Source organism: Odocoileus virginianus, chromosome 3 (genome assembly GCF_023699985.2).
Source record: "Odocoileus virginianus isolate 20LAN1187 ecotype Illinois chromosome 3, Ovbor_1.2, whole genome shotgun sequence".
NCBI lineage: Eukaryota > Metazoa > Chordata > Mammalia > Artiodactyla > Cervidae > Odocoileus > Odocoileus virginianus.
The window spans coordinates 36,491,283-36,517,646 of record NC_069676.1 but is presented as its reverse complement, the minus strand read 5'-3'; the positions used below and the strand labels follow the sequence as shown (position 1 = coordinate 36,517,646).

The following is a 26,364-nucleotide window of genomic DNA, read 5'->3' as shown; positions in this document are numbered from 1 at the left end:
TATAGGATTCTACAGTATTCTTAAGAAGTTTAGAATGTAAGTAAATGTATTTTCCCTCAATGGTTTCCCTGGATAGTTGACAGTTGAGACTATTGGTAGCATGTGTTGACAAACTAATTTACTAACTTAGGTCCAAAGCCCTTTCATATAGAAGTAGTGAAAACTGACAATAAGATTGGAAAGATCAGTCTATCCTATTCCTAACACAACGTCTGAATTAAATCATTCCTAGCACTCCTCCATTCCACACCTCATATACATGCTGCAAAGTGCATTGCGTATCAGGGGATGTTTCTGGCAGTGTTTGATGGGGCTGGATCCTGCTTCACAGTGTGCTGTGTGAAGATCCTCACAAGCAATCTCAGGAAATATTGGAGAAACCTGGGATGTTATCCATCTTCAGCAGCATGGGATGCACGGGAGACCCTTTGTGACCTGCTGCTGAACAGTGAATATGGCACCCTGAGATCTTTGATGGCCTTGATGTGCGGGTGATAAACTGACTCATTGTTTCATCATGAGGAGCCTTTGATGATATATCATCTTGAAAGGTATTTTTTTAAGGCAAACTCCTTTGGTCTCACTGAAAGATGGACTCAGCCAGTTTTCCCTAATGACTAAGTAAAGTAAGTTGCCATGTATCAACACTTTGCTATATGATTTGAAGCAGTCAGTAGAATGGGTTAAACACAAGAGCTTTGGAGCAAGTAAAACCTGAGATTGAACCTTGGTTCTGGTACTTGATAACTGTGAATGCAAGCCTGTAACCAATGATCACTTTATAGAGCTATTAAGGTTATTAAATGAGATCATGTATACCAAGTGGTTAGCACATAAATGAGTATAAACTGATAGCTAAAAGCACACAAAAATGTATAATTAAATATAAATTATCAGTAATAACAACTTAGAAATTATAAACCCGTAAAGGTTTATACCTTTGAAAAGGTTTCTCCATAAAAATGACAAGCTTTTGTTAAACTTAATTTACATTACAACACAGACTTTTACTCTGGAACTCTGCTTTCAGAGATGACTTTTACTCTAGAACTCTGCTTTTCCTATGCCTGAAGTTAAACCTATAGAATATCTATACTAGAATATACAATAAGAATATTCCTCTGGTTGCTCTTCAAAACTAAGATTTTCTTTACATATGGCTTACCTTAAGGTTTTCTTAAGACATACTTTTTCTTGTATTGAGATGAAGATACCAGATTAGACAGTTTTTTCTGGTGTTAGTAGTCCTTGGCATTTAGTCGCCAAATCATGACTGACTGTCTTGTGACCCCATTGACTGTAAGCCCACCAAAGGCCTCTGTCCATGGGATTTTCCAGGCAAAAATACTGGAGCAGGTTGCCATTTCCTTCTCCAGGGGATCTTCCCAACCCAGGAACTGAACCTGTGTCTCCTGCATTAGCATGCAGATTCTTTAACACCAAGCCACCAGGGACACCCTGGTGTTCATAGTAGATTCCGAGAAATTTAGACAAATTTTTGTCATTAATTCCTCTGACTCAAGGTGTTCATTTTCCAGGAAACTGACTTAATAGAAAGAGTTAAGATGTCACGTAAGATTATTAAGCCAACTAGCACAGGAATTTGGGGAGTGAATTTCAAACTTTGATTTAATTCAACTTAACTCAATCGAGCAAAACAGTCAAAAGCAGCTTTCATAAGCAACCTATAAATATGTACCAAGTTGTAGCACTAAGACACCAAAGATAATATAAATTAGGTTTCTGTCTCCATTCAAAGCACATAAGCTGCAGAGAGTAACTAGGGGCACCATGCATGTAATAAGAGAAATGCTACTCACAGGACATTCTCAGCCTCCTCCTGATCACAACACACTTTCAAATATTAGGCCTTAATATTTAATTGGCACACAAATTTAAATACTCAGAATGACTCTAAAGCAAGACAGCAACAACTACAAAGCACAATCTGCTACTGGGTAATGTTTTGTGAGGTCTATTTATCACTCTGTAGGTGTCCTTCCCACTTGGCTGTCTTTTAACTTTATATTGCTGTTTGAGCAAAACTGTGCACTTTCTGACCACTTTCCTGATCCTCATGAGACAAAGATCTTTCATGCTCCAGCAAAAACGGGAAGTTTTAAGTGCCAGCTTAATTTATGCCTTTGTATGCCTCAAGCTGAGTCCGACTTTACCTTGCAAGATGGCCCAGTCTACTTAGCTAAACATCCTAACTGATAGATGTTCTTGAAACAGTAAGTATAATCAGTTGTAGAACCAATACATTTCACTCTATGCGCAAAATTGGTCAGCATATTTTGATGGCTCCAGGCACACTAGTGTGCCTTGGCCAACTGTTTGAGGGCTTCATCTCTAACTGGAGTAGTCAAGAAGAGGGAGATGAGTGGGAACTAATGCAGTCGGGGACAGCATCTTAGAGACAGACATCGAAGGATGGCTGAGATTTAAAATTGTAAACACAGAAATGGTGGCTATTCCAGGTGAGGAGAATAAAGTTGTCTGTTTCATTCCACAGCATAGCAAATTTTCACTTCCAATTTTCCAATTATCTTTTCAACTTCACTTCTTCACATGGGATACAATTTCCATAACAATTCAGTTTATCCAAAGTGGGTGGCACGTTTTCTATGATACTAGATCATGAAATGACAGTTCCCTCCTTTCACCTAACAAGGTACAAACCCATGTTCTATTTGGTTTAGGCCCACCACAGTCCCAACTCTGCCCTCTCAAATTTGATTTCTGACTTTTTCTTTTATTCATCTGTTTGTCAGAACACAAAATCCTCTTGACACTTTTCAGCACCAACCCTTCCTGTTGCTTCTCTAGCAGCTGTCACTGTCAGTCTTTTTCTCATTTAACCCCTTCTCTCCTTTAATCAGGGCTTCCTGGACTTCCCAAGTGGTGCTGGTGGAAAAAATCTGCCTGTCAATGCAGAAGATGTAAGAGACAGGCGTTTGATCCCTGGATTGGGAAGAGCCCCTGGAGTTGTTGTTCAGTCACTAAGTTGTGTCTAACTCTTTGTGACCCCGTGGACTGCAACATGCCAGGCTACCCTCTCCTTCACTATCTCCTGGAGTTTGCTCTATTTCATGTCCATTGAGTCAGTGATGCTATCTAACCATCTCATCCTCTGCCACCCCTTTATCCTTTTGCCTTCAATCTTTCCCAGCATCAGGGTCTTTTCCAATAAGTTGGCTCTTCCAGTCAGGTGGCCAAAGTACTGAAGCTTCAGCTTCAGCATCAGTCCTTCTAATGAATACTGGAGTAGGAAATGGCAACCCACACCAGTACTCTTGCCTGGAAAACCCCACGGACAGAAGACTCTGGCAGGCTACAGTCCATGGAGTTGCAAAGAGTCAGACACCACTTAGCAACTGAGCACACATATCCTTACTCCTATCCGTTCTTACTACCTTACTCTGACACCAAGCTCTTGGTTCTCTCCTTCTGATCATTCCTTTTCAGGCTTTTTTCCTGTCCCATAAGTGCTCCCCGGGGCTCAAATTTTGACTCTCTCTTTTTTTTCCTCTCTCTCTTTTCTTACTTAAAGCTCACAATGGGAAACTGTCCAGGGATTCTTACAACTGTGAAATCCCTTATTTTAACTGGGCTCACTAGCTCTCATATATTATTCTGACTTGGTTGAATAAAACCCACAGGGGTAAATAAGAAAAACTTTGTTAGGGAAACTTCAGTTACCAAATCTGCTCAGGAGGCAGGTAAGAAGTCTCAACTGAAACTTCTCTTTTTGTTGCTGTTTCTCTCAGGAGTACAGGCCTTAAAAAGATAAGCACCTCCGAGCTTGTTTCCTAGGCTATCCTCTAAACTATCGGAATCCATTTTTAGACAGGAAGTTGCAAGCAGGCTCAACTACACTATCCCCAGCACCAGTCTGGACCTGGTAGTGAGCCGATTTGGGGCTTGTCTCTTGCGTGATGATTGTGCCTGAGTTGAGGGACTGAGGGTGGGAGTAGAAGGGGACGACAGAGGATGAGACGGTTGGATGGCATCACCGATTCAATGGACGTGAGTTTGAGTAAACTTCGGGAGCTGGTGATGGACAGGGAGGCCTGGCGTGCTGCGGTTCATGGGGTCGCAAAGAGTCGGACACGACTGAGCGACTGAACTGAGCAGGCAGCCAAAGTGCCATGGTGCGGCCCACTCGGGCAGAAGAGCAGGAAACGGAGCCACCGTTGGCTCTGCTCAGAGGTGCTGCGTTCAGAATAACTCCTCCCATAGCTGCAGACTAGCGCCACAAGCTTAGGGCGTTTCCTCCCAGTTTGACCCAGGTGCTTCCAGAACGAAAACAATCTAGGGCGCAGCCTCAACCAAAGCAGGTCTCGGGGCGGGGACTGCTTGGCCGTGACAACTGCGTGGTGGAGGGCGGGGCCAGCCCTAATGACACGTGGAGCCCGCCCCTTAAGGGGTGGGGCGGGAGCGCGCGAGCTCTGTTACGCAGGCGCGTTCGCCTGGTGTGGGCGGTGCTAGAGGCTGCGGGGGTTTGTAGGAAGACGGCGCTGCCGCCATTTTGTGGGGTGTTTGTCGCAGCTACTGGAGAGAGAAGACGGCGGTTTGCCGACAATTCTCGGCCAAAGGGCCTTTTGTTTTTGCGGAGGTAAGGCTTCGGTCAGTGTGTTCTGGGCCGGGCGGCTTCCCAGTTTTGTAAGTCTCGAAGCCAGGTGTGGGAAAAACGACGGGATTCGGGGCCTCGGTGACCGGGATGCGTTTGGGACACAGCTCTGCTCGTGACATTTAAAACCTAAAGTTGCCCAGGCGTCATAGTAGATTTAAAATATAAGGGATAAAAGGCCTCGGCTCTGCTGCTAGCTTTTTTCAGAGAACCCAGGCCTCTCGCATCATGGCTACTGAGGCCGTGCTTCGTCCGCCGGTCAGAGTCAGGACCTGTCTGGAGCCCTCCTAGAACCGCCTGGAGCAAGTGTACTCCTAGGTCAAGCCTTCCCCAGGGTGCCTGGCCTCAGCTGTTTGTAGCATTCGGGGATTTTCCGGGGTCAAATCTCTTTGAGTGCGCCAAAGGCCCTGGCCAGGTGCCCTGGCGGATAGGCTGGGGCTGTGGACTGGGCGTCCGAGGAACTGCGAGTCCAGGTGGTGGGATTTAGCTCGTGCTTATGAGGTTTAAATATGGAGAGACTCATCCTTTGTGCAAACTGTTTTTAAAGTGGAACGTGTCGTTATTGCAGCAGATCTGCATTTCTGATGCTTTTGAATCACACTGTCCTTGATTACTGAAGCAACCGCGGTATGCTTATCCTATCCTTAGGAAACAACACTCCAGACTGACCGGGTCAATCTCCTGGTCTCATTTGATAGATATCTTTGCTGGTGCTCCATACATAAACCTTCAGGCTTCTTGTTATCAGGTACAGCCCTCTTGGAGCCATCTAATCATACCTTTAACCTTTATAGGTATTTTAAAGCCATATATAGATATAAAATTGTTGGGTAAAATAGAGTGTTAAAAGGCAGTAGAGAATCAGGTTTCCAAGACGGATATAAGCATATCTGATGTTTTTTGTATCTGGTGTTTTTATTGGAAGCTGTCTGATGATTCTAACATGTAGAATTCTTTATTAATTACAGAGGTAATGCAATAATTCTAGGGGGTGGGGTTTTTTTTGTTTGTTTGTTTGTGTGTGTGTATGTATGTGAAGGAAGTTAATTTGTGTACCCTGGGTCTGTGATTCTTTTCTTGGCCTCCTGAGAAAATATTTCTAAACAGTAGTGAAGGAGGGCTTCCTAACAGATGAATTTAAAAAAGTAGTGAACTTGGCTAGAGAAATAAAAAACTTTGGCTCTCCCAAGACTCTTATTTTAATATTTGCACATTGATAACTGGTTATATAAGAATTATGTTTTGTTCACAGGTGAGCTAGTTACGGGTGGCTGACAGTAGAAGGAAAAAAGCTGAAGCAGACATGTTTTGCAAAAACTTATGTATTAGTCATAATAATAAGCATCAGTCATTAGATGGGATTTTGCTTGGTATGATTTAAGAATGCTTAACTAAGCAATTTTAAAGTTACTATGTGATTAAAATACAATTGGGGTAATCAAAGGGTCAGAAGAATTCCACTAGAAATACAGTTCTTTTTACGGCTTCTCTGATGGTCATTTTTGCTCCTTAATTTGTACTTCGGTTTATTTCCGTTTCCCATAATCAAATGACCTATGAATATGTCATAGGTCATATTCGAATGCTCACTTACCAATTTCCAGTGAAAACCTTGACTAGAGTTTGAGTTTTTGTTTGACTTAACCAGTGCCTTGTCTTCCTTTTTTAAAGCATGCTAAAAGAGAAGCTACATATGAGAAGTATGTTTGATGGGCATAGCGTTAGAATCAGCAAGAGAAGTGAGTTAAAAGGTCTGGATATTAGTGGCTTCAGGCTCTGATGGCATGTTACTTATATTTTCTTAGGGAATACCTCCCAGGAGAAGCCTCATTTCAAAATCTTGTTTAAACCATTTGAAATCATGTAGGTTTTGTTACTTGAATTCATTTCTTGTTACTGAGCCATCTGGTCAAACTGAAGGAGGTTAACTAAGCTGGCTTTGCTCCAGTTTACCTTTTTTTCAGCTCCTTGCTGGGTTGTGAAACTCACGGCCTTCAACTGATTTTGGACACCTGTTAAAAACGAAGCTGCTTTGTGAAAGAGCTAAGATGTGGAGAGGCAGATAGGGATGACTTGTTAGAACACCGATCCTGAAAAACCTAATGAAGTTTGTAGGTTGCTGTCTGATTTTGGTGTGACCATATTCATCCTCATAGGTTCATTTTCTTAGTCACGCCAGATCTACAGCAGATAACATTTAATTTTTTAAAAGCTGCAGGATGATCTGAAAACAAACTTGTGGTTAGAGGAAATGAGTTCATAAAATGACTTTTTATTGCTCTTCAGGTTCTCAGTTGAATACTGTATTCTGTTCACACCCTGAGTTCTATTCAAAGCTGAGAGTCATTCTCTCAAGATTTAGAGAATGGAACTCTTGAGTGTTTGAGAAAAAGGATCTTCATTAGTGGTTCTTTACCTTTTAAAACAAAGTCATCTCCTATATTAGTATCCCTAAGTATTTCTCTGACTGCAGTTATTTGTGTTACAATGTTTTACTAAAGGTGGGTGATACTTGGTGATACTTGTTTTAAACTAGCTCACCTTTAAAGTTAACATCAATAACTTACAGTTTGATAATAGCAGTAATTTAAGGGATTAGTAGTAATTTACCATAGGAAAAAGGTAAGCTTCCCAGATGGCGCAGTGGTAAAGAATCTGCCTGCCAAGACAGGAGACACGAGAAATACTCCAAGCCTGAATCCTGACTCTTTATTTTTAAAATAGCAGTTGGCGAATGTTAGTTGAAGACAAGCACCACACCAAACTAAGAATTTATCCAGAAGAATTGAAAAAGAAAGTATTAAGGTCTCACAGTGTTATCATTCAGTACCAGGATCTGTGTGCCACTTGGAACCTGTCATCTGACATACCAGTGGAATAGTGCCCCCATGCCTCAGGAAACATTACCTGCAAACATTTTAGAACCTGTACGACCCAATGTCTTGGGTGTTTTTGTATTTAATCAGTATTAATGTAAAGTACTGTGTTTACTAAACAAGCAATCTGTGATTCCACAACTCCCTTTTTATTTCCATTAACAGATGCGGCATTCCAAAAGAACTCACTGCCCTGATTGGGATAGCAGAGAAAGCTGGGGACATGAAAGCTACAATGGAAGTCACAAACGGAAGAGGAGATCCCACAGCAGTGCGCAGGAGAACAGATACTGTAAACCACATCACCAGTTTAAAGACTCGGATTGGTAAATTACTCTTGAACTAGTACCATTGTAACACAAAGCGTTTAAATGATTTGCCATTAGCTTGTATAGCTTTCATCTGTCAAATTGTTTTTATAAATCCGTCAACAAATACTCATTCAGAAAACATTTCCTGAGTGCCTATTATATGCTAGACATTACTGTGAGTAGAACAGAGTTCCTGCCCTCATGTATCCATTTGGGACCTGTGGGAGATAGTTGACTAAGTCTTGCTGCCAGTAACGTAGTTGTGTGAAACGAGACACCAAAGTGGTGATAGGACACACGAGTGAAGTGAGTGATTAAAGGACCAGCAGGTGCCTTCAATTTGTATGTGAATACTAGGCAGATGTGTACATTGGGCACTTATTAGAGTTCCACAAATGAGAGAGAATGAAGGGTGGGGAGAGTTATCCAGATTAGAAAAATAGTGTGCCCTGTGAGAATGATAACATGCTTTGGGGATTAGTTGCTTATGCTCTATTGAAGATAAGACCAGGGAATATATTTGGGATTTTTCAAAGCTTGGATGTTTTAAGAACCATTCCTTTGGGTAGGCAGTAGCCAGTAATTTAGGGAAGGGCCGCAATAAAAATTCCAAATGTCATGTGTTCTGTTTTAGTGTATTTTTACCAGTGTAAAATTTGGAGGTAATACATTTATGTAGAATTGGAGGAATTTTGTAAAGTTCCTAAATGATTATAACAAAGCCTAGGTGAGTAGTTTCTTTCATTTTGTCCTCCATTAATTTCCCTTTCTCATTTGTTTTTGTTGGTTCTATGTTTTCTCCTTGTTTTGTGCAGATGTTCCATTGGGACTGTTTGCCAGATTGCTTTCTAAATTAGCCAGCTGGGGTTACTTTAAAAAACAGTATGTAATTTTTTTCCTTTTCCATGCTAAAACAGACTTGTTCTGCAGAACAGTGAGCTTGTTGGTAATCAGTGCAGACTAATCCTTCTTCACATGCTATTGTATGAAGAGAAAAGAGAATCTCTGCCAGGATTTCAATGACCTAAGCTAAATTAATGTACTATAGAGGATATTTGTATCCTATATTAAAATAAATACAAAATACTCTGTAAGGCATAATGTCATAATACTAACTATTCATAAGTTTATTATACATTGTGTAGGTGAAAAATAACTCGTATGATTTATGAACAGTTCATTTATGTTATAAAAGGAGATGCCGGGGATCGAACCCAGGGCCTCATACTTGCAAAACATGTGCTCTACCACTGAGCTACATCCCCAGCCCTTTATTATGCATTGTGTAGGTAAAAAAGAACTCGTTTGATTGATGAACAGTTCATTTATGTTATAATTAACTGTATAAACATGATTGTCCAATAACTGCTAGATTAATAGTTTCTTCTTGGCACCAGAGATGTCTGGTGGTAATTACTCCCTATAATCTGGAGTAGTCTAATAGTCTTTTTAAGATTCAAAACTTTACGAGTGTTTTTTAATAAAAATATTGAAAAAATGAAAAATACAGAAGTGTATAAAGGTAATCTTGATAGGATGCTAATCCCCCATTATTTGGATGTAAAATTTTTTCTGATTATTTTTAAAAATACCTATGGGTACAAATCTTTGCCTCTGATATTTCTTGGAAATATTCTAAGAGGAGGCAGGACAGTTTAGAATGTGAACTCTTACAAGACTCTTGCTACATATTCATGTATTTTTCCAGAAAGTTTGTATCAAGTTCTATTCCCAACAACTTGTTTCTTCATTCTCTCATCAGTCTTGGTTATTTTGAAATGCCAAGAATAGTGTTTTGTTATAATTTGAATTTTTAAATTTCTGTTGAGTTTGTCCTCTGTCATATATTTACTGACCACTTGAGAACATTATTTTTTTTAATTGTAGTTCATTTTGAACATTATCTTGGTATCCTTAGCCTTTTTTTCTATAAAAGTGTATTTTCCTCACTGATTTATAAGCAGTTTTATTGTATATGAGTTATCGTACTTTTTTTCACATATATTGTGAAGTGTCTTTATTTTCCTGATTCGTAAGTAGCCTGTAAATTGCCCATTTTCTACAGGCTTGATCGATTAATTCTGCACAGGAAAACTGATGTAGCTGTGAACACTGACTTTGTATCCTTAAATGTCTTCCTGAAACATAGAGCTGTTGTCGTTTAGTCGCTAAATTGTGTCTGCACTCTTCTGACTGCAGCCCTCCAGGCCCCTCTGTCCATGGTATTTCCCAGGCAGGAATACTGGAGGGGTTGCCATTTCCTTCTCCAGGGGATCTTCCCAACTTGGGGATCGAACCTATGTTTCCTGCATTGGCAGAGGGATTCTTTATTGCTGAGCCTCCAGGGAAGTCCCTGTATCCTAAGAGTATCAAGCCTTACACGAGTGGTTCTCAAACTGTAGTGTGACTAGGATCACCTTGGAGGTATGTTTAAAATGCATATTACCAGCTTATTCAGTGAGCCTCACCTGAGACCAGGGATCTTCATTTTTAATAATTCAGTATTTTGATATTGTTAATAAACAAACCATCCTCTGAGAAACACTGTTTTAAGCTCTTCAGGCTGGCATGCAAGATTCTGGATGATCTGTTCCCGGCTTATTTGCTTATGCATCCTTATTTGAAAATTGCTCTTGCTGAAATTATTTCCTAAGTAATATGTAGACAAACTCATCTCTGAGCCACTGTGGTGAAAGTGCTCTATAAATAAAAGATGGTAATATGCCATTTTTCTCCCCTCTCATTTCTTCTACTTTTTACTTTGTCCAAATTCTGATTTCCCTTTAAGATGCAACTCTTCCCTTTTTCATGAGATTTTTCCGTGACCATTAATTTAAGGATTTTGAGATTTTTTTTTTCCCCTCTGTGACCCTAAGCACTCATATACAGGCTTTTGACATTTCTTGCATTGTTGAGTCATTATTTGTTGGCAGAGATTTTTGCCTCATATATATTTTTTATCTCCCACAGGACCTGTGTGGAAATAAAAAGGAATGGGCATAGCCTCATTAGTCTTGACTCTTTCGAAGAACTGTAGTGAAATATTCACTGGGTGATTAGTGAATATTTTTAGAAATGAAATCAATCTATTCATCCTGTTCACTCTGTCCATGTAGCCTTTATAATTCTGTAGGTTTTGTTCATGTAATCTCTAAGCTTTGGTTGTTACAGGTTGAAGAAGTCCTCAGCTTTTTAGTTTATTCTCATGGTATTACTTCACCCTTTGTTTGTTATTATGAAGATTATGGTTATCAGCAGCTCTAATCTCATGCACCAGTCCAGCTAAAGATAATTAGTGTTAGTTTTTTTCTGATAAATTTTAGCCTTTTATGGGAAGGATGCCTTACAGGATTAAACAGGTGCCCTTTAGAGTATAGTAATGTCTAGCTAAATTACTAGCTAGTATAGTAATGTCTAGTAAATCCCATATGGTTGCAAGCAACTGATAGATCTAAAGTCTTACCCTAACATCCTGAGTTGTTTCTCCAGTGGCTAGAACTTAAGGCTGACACTGGAGAAAGGGGAAAAGGGGTTTCTGCATCTCCCCAGCCTGGATTTGATGCCAGCCCTGTTGAGTAGGAGTTTTAGAGATGCTTCTCCTTTACTTCTGCCTAAAGCAGCTCCCCTGTGAAAAAGAATGACAGCATGTTCTGGGGGAAAGAAACCTATTGGTGAGGGCAATCTAGTGAACATCTGTCACTCCATTGCTTGTTAGGATTATTTTAGCTGATGTGTCTGACTGGGCAGGTGTCCCCTCTCTCCCTCAGTGCTCCATGTGCATCCCTCTTGAAGCTTCACACTCTGTTGAAGAGGACTCTCATCCCAGGTAGAGGGGGGACGGGAAGCTGGGCCAATTGAATGTGTGTCTTTTTCTTTCCATCAGATCAAGGCTGCTTAACTGAAATCCATTGACTTCCAAGGTCCATGGCCTCTGAAATTTCTCACCAAGTTTTGTTTATGCATTTTTGCATTCTTATGGGACAGGGTCCATATCATTTATCAGATTTTCAAAGGGATCTGTAGATTCAGAAGTTAAGCACTGTGGCACCAGTTGATGCTATTTTCCCTGAATTCTTGTTTATTTCTCAAGCAGGAATGACAGGAAATTCGAAATGCACAGGGAAGATAGGGGGTTGGGTAAAACCAAGGCAAGCAATTACAAGATCTTTTTCCCATTTACGAGGAATATATTTTAGATATCTTTTGGCACATGAAGCAGCCTTCAAAAACTGTGTTGTCTATTTCTCAGAGGATATAGGAAGCTCGAAATAAAGAGGAGAGATGGGATAGGTGAGGTGTAAAATTGGCACACACAATAGTATTTAGAGTGTGCTCTTCAACCATAGCAAATCATTTCCCTTCTAGGGATCTCAGTTTAGCCATGTAAAATGAAAGGACTGAAATATATTTGATTCCTTTTATCTCTGATTCAGCTTTCTTGAGAGAATTCTTTGTGCCAGAGAAATCTAAAATTCACTTCCATTAAGAACAGAATCCTTTTTTGCCTGTCTCATATTGTGTGTAGTTCTGAAAAAAGGAAGAGAGCTTAGTTACAGATGTGTATATCCTAAGACTGATGAATTTCGGAAGAGCAGGTTTTGTGAATTTTCTTTGGTCTTAACTTTGACCAGAAGATAAAGGGACTCTTAAGTAAGCACTGAGTATGTTGAATGATTTGACTCCAACTTTATTTCTTGATAGCAGTATATAGTAATACCGGATATATGAACACATTTACTTGTTGGTTAAAGTAATTAAGTTTTATGAATTAAGTATAAATCGATCCATCAGTTTGTACTTTTTTCTTTTATTGAGTTAGCTGTTTAAACCAGCAGTACTTTTTAACCATATTATTCTAGAATGAAGAGTGTAATTTTTAATACTTTAATGTGTTTGCAGTCATTATTTAGAAGCAAGGTCCTTGAATGAGAGAGATTATCGGGACCGGAGATACATTGATGAATACAGAAATGACTACTGCGAAAGATATGTTCCTAGACATTATCACAGAGACGTTGAAAGCAGTTATCGAATCCACTGCAGTAAATCTTCAGTCCGAAGCAGGAGAAGCAGTCCTAAAAGGAAGCGTAATAGACACTGTTCAAGTCATCAGTCACATTCGGTATGATTCATTTTGTTTTTATTTTGGGTGGATACTTGACTTGTGTGTAAAAGCTCTTATTGGGCCAATAAGTTTGGAAAAGTTTATAATACTGTATGAATATAATTGTGTTTAAATTACTTGAATCCTTAAAGGAAGTATCAAAATTCTTAAAACTAATCTGTATTTATTGATAGTTAGCTCTCATTTACCTACATTTACTCATTTTCTGTAGACCAGATCATGAGTTTCTTCATATTAATATTAAAAATATTTTTATGCTTTGTAACAATCTTATGAAAAGAAAAGGCACCCATCTTTTCTTTCATCTCAAATTTTTTTTCTAAAAGAAACCTGTTTCCCAATACTTGGAAACAAATGTAGAAAGTTGCACTGGTGGATACTTAATCCTGACTGTAACACAGTCCAGTAGCACAGTGCATCATCCTTGCAACTAGTTACGTTGGAGTTCTGAAAGTGGGTGCCGAATGGGAAAGTAATTGTCCAAAAAGCCCGTTCTTTTTTTTAATTCACATATCTTCACTTGTTTGATAAGTAAATTGAGTTAATTATTTTCTTTCCCTAATTTTCTTCAATAGAACTAGCATTGATTAGATTGAACATTAAAATTAGCCTTTATTTTCCCCTTATATTTTAATCATGTATGTTTAAAAATATGCTAAATAATAAATTTGTTGAACTAATATTGACATTTCAAAACATTTTTCTGACAAACTAGACATCCCAACTCACAGCATATGCTGTTTTATAACGAGATTAATAGATCATGACATATGCATTCTTTAAATTTCAGACTTCAATTAAGTCAGTATTTTAAAGAGACAATTGTGTTGTTTTTTTTCTATTGCCACTTTAAGTATCTTATCTGAAAATCTGTTCCTTGCCATGTTTTTCTTCTGTAACATAAACTGTGCCCTGTGAATTTCTGGGGACTGAATTTGAAATTGCTCCTGCCAACTGTTCGTGGCCTGGTGCTTATCTGAATGCCTGAATATCTCCCCGCTGAATGAATTGCGTATTCTGCCCTGAATTCACTCTGATATATTGATTGGCTGGACGATCTTGGTGCTGCCCACTTGCCGTTCCAGAAGAGCCACCGAAGGAAAAGATCCAGGAGTGTAGAGGATGATGAGGAGGGTCACCTGATCTGTCAAAGTGGAGACGTTCTAAGAGCAAGATGTATAGAATATTTTTCAACACTTTTTAAACTTTGCAGACAGAATAATCTTTTTAAGAATAGTTTGTCAGCGGGGGGCTAAAGAACTCTTCATTGCTTTTTTGTTTTGTTTTTCGTGGGTTTGTTTGTTGTTCTTTTGTATTTCTTCTTTTCTATAGAGTTTAAATATTTCTACTCTAAAGTTCCAAAATAATCAGTGGAATTTGAGATTAGAGCAAGAAAGATAGCTCTGTCTGAATTGTTTTTGTAACAGCTGAAAATAAAATAATTTTGAGTGCTGAAACCTTAGTTATGCTTTGATAGAGATCATTTGAAAATATTCCACACTTAAGCATTCATTGTTTGAATAACTGATAATTTGTACTCAGGTACTTATACTTCTTTCTCCCCCCCCCTCACTTTAGATGAAATCGTGGACACTTTGGGTGAAGGGGCCTTTGGCAAAGTTGTAGAATGCATTGATCATGGCATGTAAGTTTGTTGTTTTTTCTTTTTGGAATATTCTAATATTCTTGGTGGGGAAGGGTCATAATTTGGATGAAATTGAATTTAACTGGTAGCTGTGTGTTTCCTGGGACGTGTAAGTATTCAAAATTTCTTTAACTGTGTATGATTTATTTACCATGAATGTGAATTTTGATCAGGAATGTTGAAAATTTTTATCAGATGGAGTCGATTGAAATTAAAGTGTGTTCCAGTGAAGAGTTTCTCAGAACATAGGCCCTTAGCTTTCTAAAAAAGATTTGGAGTGCTTTACCCTACTTCTGAATTGCAGAGTCAATAGACCATGGCTAATCTTGGTTCAAAAACCTTTATTTCCAAAAGATATTTGCACGTTATGGTCAGCTTCTTAAACTATGAAGAAATTACTTAAAGCCTACAGAATAAAGTTCAGATTGAGTTATACAACCTTTTTGTTACTTGATCGTCTCTGCTTCACTTTTCATGTTTTGTTCTAGAATCTCTATTCTGTGGTTGCAAGTTTTTTTGTAAGTGAAACTCTTAAAACTGTTGAGTGAAAAGTGCACATTTTTAAATTGACATCTAACTTTGTCATCATAAAATAGTTGAGGGTATAATTTCCAGCTTATTGTTAGTGTTGATTTTTTTTTTAGTAAACATGTATCCTTATGTTTAGGGGAATGTAAGTACAATAGCTTCATACTTCCTGTCATCCATGAACAAACTTTTCTTGACTACTTATAAATGCTTTTTCCTTGAACTTACTTTTACTCCACTTTTCATAAAGAACATTTTCCTAAATGTCCTTTTCTCTCTACCACAAAAATGTGAACATAAAGTAACATTTTAAGATATTTTGAAATCCTTTGACTTAGCGAAAGTGTTAGTCACTCAGTTGTGTCCGACTGTTTGTAACCCAATGGAGTGCAACCCACCAGGCTCTTCTGTCCCTGGAATTCTCCAGGTCAGGAATACTGGAGTGGGTAGCCTTTTGCTTCTGCAAAGGATCTTCCCAGGGATCGAACCCAAGTCTCCTGCATTGCAGACCAATTCTTTCCCATCTAAGCCATCAGGGAAACCCCACTTTGACTTATCAAGGTTGCTAAAATAGTCCAAAGAATTCCCATGTATTCTTCACCCAGATTGCACAAATGTTAACATTTTACAGTATTTTTTATTTTCTATATTTTCATAATATATGTATTTTCAAATTTTGTCTACTAATTTGCAGGTTAGACTCAGATTTCACTAGTTGTCCCATTAAAATTTTCTTAAAATACCTTGAGATTCCAAGACTTAAGTATTTGAGACATTCCAATTAATAGTATTCAATTTGATCAAGTACACAAAGATCTGTTACAGATTTTGATACTAGACCTAAAATGGGTTTCACAAGGTGGCTCAGTGGTAAAGAATCTGCCTGCAATACAGGAGACCTGGGTTTGATCCTTGGGAGGGGAAGATCCCCTGGAGGAGGAAATGGCAACCCACTCCAGTATTTTTGCCTGGAAAATCCCATGGACAGAGGAGCCTGGCAGGCTATAGTCCGTGGGGTTGCAAAGAGTCAGGCATAGCTAAGCACGCACCATGCATGGTTACTATAGTAGCATTAGCTAACACTGTTACCCATCTTTCATTTTTATAACTATTAGCCCTTAGAAAACTTGGCTGTACAATTAAACAGATGAGACAAGAAGTTTTGCCATAGCAGTTTTATAGTAATTCTTTTTTTAATTCATTTATTTTAATTGAAGGATAATTGCATTACAGTGTTGTGTCGGTTTCTTCCATACATCAACATGGATCAGCCATAAATATACATAATGTCTTCTCCCTCTTGAACTCCCCTCCCCATCCCACCCTTCTAGATTGTCGCAGAGATCCCGCTTTGAGTTCCCTGAGTCACACAGCAAATTCCCACTGGCTCTCTGTTTTACATATGGTAGTGTATATGTTTCCATGCAACATATAGTAATTCTTTTAAGCCTTGAGATATATGCCATGCATCATAGATTTTATGATCATCAAAATAATTTTTGAATGATTTACCAGCCTATAACTTCATTGTGGCCTTCTTAAGCGAATTGGAAAGGTTTGCTATCCAGCCACTAGAAAAATTTGTTGGCCTCAAAGATTTTTTTTTTTTTTGGACAGCTTAGTGTACATACCTTGCCATATTAAGTTTCACATCCATGAGGTTTTCTTTTCTAACATGAAAAGGCTATAGTGAAGAAAACAGGTTTGAATTCTTGCTTGTCTTCAAGAAGCTCAGCTTTAGGAAAGAGGACAAAAGGAAGTTTCAGATTTGGAAACCTTTTTCCTCAAAATCATTCAGAGCTGTATCTTTTGGTGAGGTGGGTGGACCTCCTCACATGGCTTGCAAGATCTCAGTTCACCATCAGGGATCATACCTGAATCCACGGCAGTAAAAGCCTGTATCTTACCACTTGACCACCACCTCCCTCTATACTTTGTAGGAAGTATCCCTTGGTGGCTCAGTTGGTAAAGAATCTGCCTGCAGTGTAGGGGACTGTTTGCAGTGCAGACCTGGTTCAGTCCCTCAGTCAGGAAGATCCCCTGCAGGAGGGCATGGCAACCCATTCCAGTATTCTTGCCTGGAGAATCCCGTGAACAGAGGAGCTTGATGGACTCCGGTCCATAGGGTCACAAAGAGTTGGACACGACTGAAGCAACCTAGCACACGCATGCACATGGAAGCCCCAGTCTAAAGCACACTGCCCTGGATTGTAGCTGTTTCTACCTGTTGGCATCCGTGAATGAACTAAACATGGTTTCGGCTTCATGGCTTAATGATGGTGTTGCCTCTGCTGGGATTTTCTCCCAAATCTATTGGATCGACAGTTGTCTTTGAGGGCTCAGTTGTGTGTCTCCTCTTTTCTGAAGATGTCTCAACCCCGGTAACCCCAGTCACTAGGTTCTTTCTTCTGTCTACTCCATATCAAGCACTTGAAACCTTTATGATAGGTTGTTTGTGTCTGTCTTTTCCATTAAACTGAGAGACATAGGACAAGCCCTTTTTAATCAATAATATCTGTTCACCATCTGTCATAGTCTATCTTAGTGAATGACCAAATGCTTTCAGCAGTAGTATACTCTATTCAAGGTTTATATTTTTATCTTTCTTCTCCAAAAAGGGAAAAAAATCTCAGTAAATTTAAACTTTTGGAAACAAATATTAGCATTCACAGGTATTAAGAGAATCATCACTCCATGTAAACAGAATTTTGTTAAAAATGTTTTGAAAAAATATTATTATAGAGCTCCTTTAATAGGCCCTGTAAGATTATTTTAGGACACATGTCTTCAACCACCTCCTGTACATTTATCATTTTCATTTTATTTTTAAGGGATGGCATACATGTAGCAGTGAAAATTGTAAAAAACGTGGGACGGTATCGTGAAGCAGCTCGTTCAGAAATCCAAGTGTTAGAGCATTTAAATAGTACTGATCCCAATAGTGTCTTGTAAGTATAAACTTGGAACTGTGATCATCATGTTACATGAAATAATCAGAGTTTTATGAACTGAATCATTTTTATTTTGATCTGTTTTAGCCGATGTGTCCAGATGCTGGAATGGTTTGATCATCATGGTCATGTTTGTATTGTGTTTGAACTCTTGGGACTTAGTACCTATGATTTCATTAAGGAAAATAGCTTTCTGCCATTTCAAATTGACCACATCAGGCAAATGGCATATCAGATCTGCCAGTCAATAAATTGTAAGTACACTTTGTTAAATTTTTAAATACCAATAAAAGTTTTTATTATATAAGTAACATCAAAGTATTGTCACTAAAACTGCACATATTACAAGTAAAGATGAAACTGCTTTTGATTCCTACGTCTATCACCAATCCTCCCTTCCCCAGTATAGATTAAATTTGTCAGTGAAACTTAATAATGTCTTTTTGTTCTTTTGTAGTTTTGCATCATAATAAATTAACCCATACAGATCTGAAGCCTGAAAATATTTTATTTGTGAAGTCTGACTATGTAGTCAAATATAATTCTAAAATGGTAAGTTAAAGACTTGTTTTAATTTTGGTAGTTATCTTTAAAATTAATTTAGCTTGATATGATGCTTGGATGAGAAATTTTACCTCTAAGACTTATTATATCCTGGTGTTTAACCCAAGAAGGGTAGTCCTTTGCCTTTCTCGTGGGGTTATATTGAAAATCAAAAAGGCAGTTCATTGGCAAGCCTTTTGGAATACTGCTGTAAAGTATTTTATATAGTGATCTTTGTGTTTACTCAACTGTTTTCTAGAAACGTGATGAACGCACACTGAAAAATACAGATATCAAAGTTGTTGACTTTGGAAGTGCAACATACGATGATGAACATCATAGTACTTTGGTATCTACACGGCATTACAGAGCTCCAGAGGTCATTTTGGGTCAGTAGACACCAGACTTCCTAATACTTGAATTGAAAAAGATATTTTTGTTCTCTGTAGCTTCTATTGTGGGGGGCCCAGGTAGTGGGTGGATAGCTGTGATTTTCTTAGCAGTGTACAGAAAATGTTTTCTGTTTCCATAAAAGCTGTCTGGTCATTGCTATAATTATTTTTCCTGAGTGGGAATAATATGATACCATCTGTAAAGGTATTCCAAGTGGTCGTTATTTTTGAACAAGTCAGTCTTACGTGATCATAGAGAACAAATTCTGTTGGCTTAATTACATCGTAGTGTCTTTTTTGAACTGATGTGAACATCTATTTTTGTCTCATCACTAAAGCTTGGTGCTGATGAAAATGCTGAAGATCTAGTGGGCAGACATTTGTGTGCAGGGTGGATGATAAGAGGGAGCTTAGGGAAAGAGCATCTTGTGCCTCAAAATTTAGAAGTTAGTCACCAGGTCATGTTGATAGAGCAGGGAAGTCAAAGACAGCTTTGAGGGGCTTGGAGACAGTGGGAAAATTCAGATCCGGTGATACTGGGAGACATAATAGTTAAATGGAATAACGATAATACTTGGCTGAATGTAAATTTCAACTGAGGTTGGATAGTAAAAACATTTTCATGGAATCAGTCTTTTCCACTTTTTACGTTTTTGTCCAAGAAGACTGGTAGTTCAGAATAGGAGTATGAAATCAAACTAATGATAAGAGTAGAGGATTGGTAAAAGGGTAAGGATTAAGAATATTCTATAGTACTAGCCAGTAGAACTTTCCATGATGATACAAGTGTTATATCCACACTGTCCAATATGGTAGCCATTAGTAGCTATAAGCAGACTACTGTGTACTTGGAGTGTGACCAATTAATTTAAATTTTAGATTTAAATAGCCACGTGTAGTTAGTGGCTACTACATAGGACAGTGCAGGTTTAGAGCTTGTCTTCAAATTGAGGTTGATGTTATTAGGATTTCTGCTTAGTGTGGTCTGAAAGAATCTGCTTCTGTTGCAGTATTAGAAAGTATGTTTATGGTTGAGGACTGAAGGCTGCAATGAAGGTAAGAGAAAAGAGTGTGGAAAGAGATGTGGATGGAGAGGTATTTTGAGAGCTTAAAAAGAGTAAACTTGCTGGAACTTCCCCAGCAGTCCAGTGGTTAAGATTCTGCTCTTCTACTGCAATGGGTATAGGAAACTAAGATCTTGCGTGCTGTGCAGTGCAGCAAAAAAAATTAAAAGAGATAGCTTGCTGTGTTTCATCAATTTTAAGAAGCAGATTTTCTCCCACATTTTAACATGTGGGAGAACATAAAACGATGGCATTTTTTTTCTTTGTTATTGGTGTGTAAAACGGCAGTGTATATTACACTCAGTTAATGGTCTTTTCCTAGGTTGGGTAAGATAATACAGTCCCATGGGTGGCCAGGCTGGAAATAGTTGATATAAATCCGAAACTGGGGTTCTTGGTCTTTAGGAGAAGAAATGAAGAGATGGGAAGATTAGAAGCATTCATTATGTGTTTGTGTGAAGTGTTACTCCTGAAGATAAAGGCAGAATTAGGTTGAAGAGGAAGATATAAGAGGAAGACAGTTGATATTACGTCTTGGGTGTTGGTAATAAACAGAAGTTAGGAAATTCCGGTAAAACTGAATGATCTGAAATTCCAAAGAGTGTTAGAGCTAACCCATAACAGAATGAGATGATGTACAGTGGTATGCTACAGAAGGTTACAGTCATTTGCGAGAAAGCTGGACTGGGAGAAAGGAGTAGTTGGAAAAGAAAACTTTCATCTTAGGTTGAAGCTCTTAATCATTTGCAAATTTTTTATGTGTTACTATAAGTAGAAACAGGCTCCATCTTCCATTTGTTCAAATGATATGCCCTGTGAGGGTTAACAAAAATGACTAAATCATAAGTTCCTTGCATATATCGTTTCTTCCTTTGTCTTTAAATTCAGTGATATTACTGGAAGAAATTGAAATGTCTTTTAAAGTAGGTTTTCTTTGTACATTATTGTTGTATTAAATACTTAAACTTTGAAAGATGAAAACATCTGTGTGGTTTCCTCTTTTCTAATTAAGTATAGACTTAAGGCTAGGTGTCTTTTTCTTTTTTCAATATTACTATTGAGAGTTCTGAAGGAGAAAGTATAATATAGATCATGTATAAACAATCTGAAAGTACATATATAGATAGCTCTGTGTGAACTTTTAAATGTGTAATTCTGCTTATAGGTGCTTAGAATATCTGTAGTATCTATTATATCTGTATCTATTATAATATCTTACAATTCCTACATAATTTATGTGGTACAATATTTCTTTTAATGGAAACAAGAAACTCAGATATCAAGCTGACAATTGATAGGGGGTTAGTAATTATATTCTGAGGATAATTGTTGATCTATATTTGCATTAATAAAATGTAAAATTTCATAGAACAGCCATGAACTGGATATAATAGAGTTCCTCTTTGCACAATCAATTAAAGCACAAGCAATTAAAAAGACTATGAAACATTTGCTAGTCCCTCTTGTTTTACATAGAAAGCCTCTTCCCCTAGGTTAAAATACTATAATTTGATATGAGGATATGGAGGACTCAAAGGATACTGAATAATGTTTGATATAAAACTAAAAACATAAGCTGTGGATTTACCATCATTCTTCTAAATAGGCTATATAAAGAGAGCACCCACAGAGGAAAGGATTTAGTGTATTGACAGTTAAATTGTTGCATAATAAAATGTTTGGTTTTGTTTTTAAATAGCTTTAGGTTGGTCTCAGCCTTGTGATGTTTGGAGCATAGGTTGCATTCTTATTGAATATTACCTTGGTTTCACAGTCTTTCAGGTATGTATTTACTAAATGTTATTTACTAATTCTTTGCTTTATGTATATATGTATGTATTTTTGGCTGCACTGGGTCTTCATTGCTATGCACAGGCTTTCTCTAGTTATGGTGAGCAGGGGTTCCTCTAGTTGCACTGCACTATAATGAGCTTTAAATGTTACAGGCCTATTGAAATTTTGGTTTCTCTTTTGAAAAGTTGCCATTGTGTGTCATTATTTTTAAGATTAAAATTTGCATATGCAAAATAGTCATCCTCTAAAACCATAATGGAATGAAATACTACTCTCAGTGAATGGTCATAATTCATTCTGCATGTGATTGAAGATTTTAAACATATGGTTTGTATTGAATATGAAAAACATGGTTCATGTGAATGTGATCCATTTTTGTGTATGTGTGACATGCTTTCATGAATTTATATTAGTGTAACTGTGGTCAGTTTTCATTCAGTTCTGGTTATGTTGCACTTGTTTTTTAAAGGAATTAGGATACAGTATGTTGTATTAAGCATCTGTGACACTTGATAGGCACATTTCTAAGCACTACGTGTACAAAAATGAAAAGACAGTATCGCTGTCCTCCAGGAAGTCATACACAAGATAGATAATGCGAGAACTGTTAAAGAGTATAATGTGATATTTGTTAAAATGGAACAGTGTAAAAAGTGGTAGAAACCCAGAAACAGTGAACAGTTAAGTTTCCTTAGAGAAGGCATCACTGAGGAGTAGAGAGTTTAATCCATGCCATGAGGAGGAGTAGAAGTTTGTCATAAAGTTAGAGTGTGTGTGTGATGGGCATATCAGGAAGAAGAAATTGTGTTCATAAATGCAGCGGGCATGCAGGAAGCTACTCTAGTTGAAGAAGAATGAAGAGTGCTATCAGGTGTTTTGGATAAGTAGAAAAATAGTGTCAGTAGGCAAGTACTGACACTTGTAGTGTACTTGTTTGCCATAGAAAGGTATTTGTTTTATCCTACAAGTCGGTTCAGTCCCTCAGTCATGTCTGACTCTGCAACCCCATGGACTGCAGCATGCCAGGCTTCCCTGCCCTCCTGAAGCTTATTCAAATGCATGTGTATTGAGTCGGTGATAGAATTCAACCATCTCATCCTCTGTTGTCCCCTTCTCCTTCCAGTCTTTCCCAGTATCAGGATCTTTTCCAGGGAGTCAGTTCTTCGCTGATCCTACAAGTCAGTGGTTTCCAGATACAGACTGGTCTAAAATGAAAATGATTTTGTAGAGTTGCCATTCTGGCTTTCAAGTAGAAATTATCCCTCCTTGTTTTTTGTTGTTTGGTTTTTTGTGGTGTTTTTGGAATTAAAATGTCCCTTTTATGAGATGATAATAGTTATTTATTTTTTAAAAAATAAAAGTCCTCACTTGGCAAAGTAAAAGGGTGAAAATGTTATTTAGGTCTCCACATTTTTTCCTCATAATTTTACTTAACGTCTGAGAGCTCAAACTCTTGAAAGCTTCAAGTGGTTAACCATTGAAGAACTTGAAATAGGGTTGTAATGTGATCAAAGTATGTTCTGGGCAGGGTGAGGGCTGTTAGGGAGTTCCTGGCTAATTCTGTCAAGGTTGATTTGAGGTTATGACAGTGCAGGATGAGGAGGAAGCTGTGATGAATTAAGTCGTTTAGGTGGCTGTTGCAGAATACATGTGTTTACTACTGTGGGGCACCTCATGCTCTTGTCTGATCTGTAGCGATCTTGTTAAAAGTACTCTCGATAAGTTTGATATCTAGAAAGTAGCTATTGCAGCATTCCTAGGAGGTGGTATCTGATTTTGTTGTAGTAAGCTGTAGGGTCAAGGAAGAAGTTGAGCACAGTGCATGCTTTCTTCATTCTGACACACAAATTTTTTCAAATGGTTTTATGATTATAAATCACTGGGATCTTAAGCATGGATTATTAACTTTGGCTTGAGATTCGGTTTATATTTGGATATCACCCTCCAAAATGTCTTCAACTAAGGTGCTTTGTGAAGATATGGAGCTTGTATTATTTATTCCTGTCATGAATTAAGAATATCGTTTTGAAAGTAGTTAATGGGTTTAAAAAGCAGACTCCAGAGCAGAGGTTGGCAAACTGTATCCTGCCTGATGCCTATTTTAAAGAATGAAAAAGAATATGTGATAAAGACCATCTTGTGACCAGCCAAGCCTAAAATATTTGCTTTCTGGTCCTTTATAGAAAAATTGCCAGCCTCTGCTCAAGGAGTGTACGATTTCAGCTGTCAGTTTAACAGTTTATTCTACTTTAGCCAAAACTCTTACTATGTAATTTAAAAATAAAACATTTTCACTTGGGTTCATAGCTCGTGTTTCCTCATTTATGAACTATATAATATTGAGCTAGTATCTTAACCTCTCTGAAAGTCATGTTCCAACATACTTAGCTCTGGGTTGTAAGAGTTACTGGGATGGTATTTTTATTATCTAGGATTAGGAAGTGTTACAAGGTCGCTATCCACTCAATCAATGGAGGTTAGTTAAGCAACTGATAAAATGGGACAGAGTTTTGGTAATCTTCCCCACGCATCTTAAACACTGCAATAAATATAAGTAAGGGAAAACTGTTCAGTTTTACATTAAACAAATTATTCAAACTTTGTAAGTCAACTCTACGTCAATAAAATACATTTTAAAAACCTGTTCAGCATCTGCTATACAGCCCTTACTGATCCAATTCAGAAGGACTTCAATTTTACTGGGCTTGCATTAAATAATAACAGCTCATTCAGTTACAGTCCTCTGAAGTGGAGTGTAATATAAATTGTATAATTGTTTAACCTGGCCCTTTTATGGAACCACTGTTTTGTCTCCCTTTATTGCATGTAGAGAAATGGAAAGTGCTAAGTTTCTTTTTCCTACTTTTTTTAGACTCATGATAGTAAAGAGCACCTGGCAATGATGGAACGAATATTAGGACCGATACCAACACACATGATTCAGAAAACAAGGTATGTTTTTTAAGATTAAAGCCCTTGGGTACGTACAATGGCCTGTATTCAAACTACAGAAAATCCATCTTTGTTTGTTATTGCTTATTCCAAAAATTTGTAGATTGTGGGTTTTTTTCATGAAGTCAAGTTTTTTTTAAAAGTAATGCAGTATTTACTTTGTGATCTAGTTAATAAAATGGTGTTTTTATACTCAGGCGAACCTTTGCATAAATGTTTTCCTAGGTCAATACAAAAATAATACATAGAGTAGTAAAAAGACCTTGATTTTAGAGTCATGTCAGTCTTAAGTTTGAATTCCACACTTTTGCTAACCAGCTGTATGTCTTTGAACAACATACTATATAAGAGGTTTCAAACATAGCTTTACCACAAGTCACCCATGGAATTGTTAAAGATTTGCAGCCTCATTCCAAATCTAATAACATCAGAATTTACACAAATGGTTATAGGAACCTGTTTTTAAAGCTGGCATTGTTATATGTGTGGTTATTTGGGGACAACTTAGGTGGGATACTAAACCCTAATAAGGGTACAAGATTAAGAAAGATACCATTCAAGATATCTGATAAATAATTTTTGTTGAGATTTTTAGAAATTGTGTGCTTAAGTATATAGAGAGAGCTGCTTATGGTTCAAGTTTCTGTCTGTTACCCTTGTTCTCTGGTGAGGGCAGGGTAAGCATGTGAATCTTTTAACTAACCGAGACTTCTCTTTCCTGTAGAAAACGCAAGTATTTTCATCATAATCAGCTAGATTGGGATGAACATAGTTCTGCTGGTAGATATGTTAGGAGACGCTGTAAACCATTGAAGGTAAGAAAAAAAAGAACTAAGTTTTGTTTTGTTTTTTAACTTTTAACTATTTTTTAATGTCCTTCTTTAACATCATTTTTCTCCTCAGGAATTTATGCTTTGTCATGATGAAGAACATGAGAAACTGTTTGACCTAGTTCGAAGAATGTTAGAATATGATCCAGTGAAAAGAATTACTTTGGATGAAGCATTGCAGCATCCTTTCTTTGACTTATTAAAAAAGAAATGAAATGGAAATCAGTGGTCTTACTATACTTCTCTAGAAGAGATTACTTAAGACTGTGTCAGTCAACTCAACATTCTAATATTTTTGTAAACATTAAATTATTTTGTACATTTAAGTGTAAATACTGTATGTTTTGTATCAATAGCATAATTACCTTATTAAGCCAACATGGTCTTGATAATGAAATACAAAAGCTAAAATTAATTTTCCTTTTTTGAGATTACCATTTTTAAAAACCTTTGGAATACCCTTTGTGTCCAGTGATAATTGTGATTGATCTTGTGTTTTGTACATGAAAGTTGACTCTTTGAAGTGATTTTTTTTTTCCTGAGTAAAAGGAACTCTTGACTACTTCATTCTTAAATGACTATACCTCACACTTCTAATTTTTTTTTCTGTAGTTATTGAACAGGTAATAAGTATTATTAACTCTAGGTAGGCAGGTATTAGAAACCAGATCCCATAGGAAATGTTTGCTGTTGAAATTTCATTAAATTTTAAGTACTGTG

General features: G+C 37.6%; 1 protein-coding gene and 1 non-coding gene across 6 annotated transcripts; one reads left to right on the top strand and one right to left on the bottom strand.

The window, feature by feature from the left end:
• The first annotated feature begins 544 nt into the window (after positions 1–544).
• On the top strand, positions 545–26,364 carry CLK4 (CDC like kinase 4). Of its 5 annotated transcripts, XM_020901892.2 has the most exons (14): positions 4,487–4,618; positions 7,675–7,835; positions 8,636–8,702; positions 12,720–12,942; positions 14,031–14,121; positions 14,524–14,590; positions 17,950–18,066; positions 18,157–18,323; positions 18,527–18,621; positions 18,872–19,001; positions 21,768–21,850; positions 24,735–24,814; positions 25,539–25,629; positions 25,718–26,364. In XM_020901892.2, the coding sequence occupies exons 2-14, from the start codon at positions 7,733–7,735 to the stop codon at positions 25,856–25,858; spliced, it is 1,455 nt and encodes a 484-aa protein (XP_020757551.2). In that variant the 5' UTR covers positions 4,487–4,618; positions 7,675–7,732; the 3' UTR covers positions 25,859–26,364. The 5 variants fall into 5 exon arrangements, with proteins under 5 accessions (XP_020757554.2, XP_020757551.2, XP_020757553.2 ...); XM_020901895.2 differs by lacking the exons at positions 4,487–4,618; positions 8,636–8,702 and adding an exon at positions 545–626; XM_020901894.2 differs by lacking the exon at positions 8,636–8,702 and having other exon boundaries at positions 4,488–4,618.
• On the bottom strand, positions 9,014–9,085 carry TRNAA-UGC (transfer RNA alanine (anticodon UGC)). The gene has a single exon. It is a non-coding gene; the product is annotated as a tRNA-Ala (tRNA).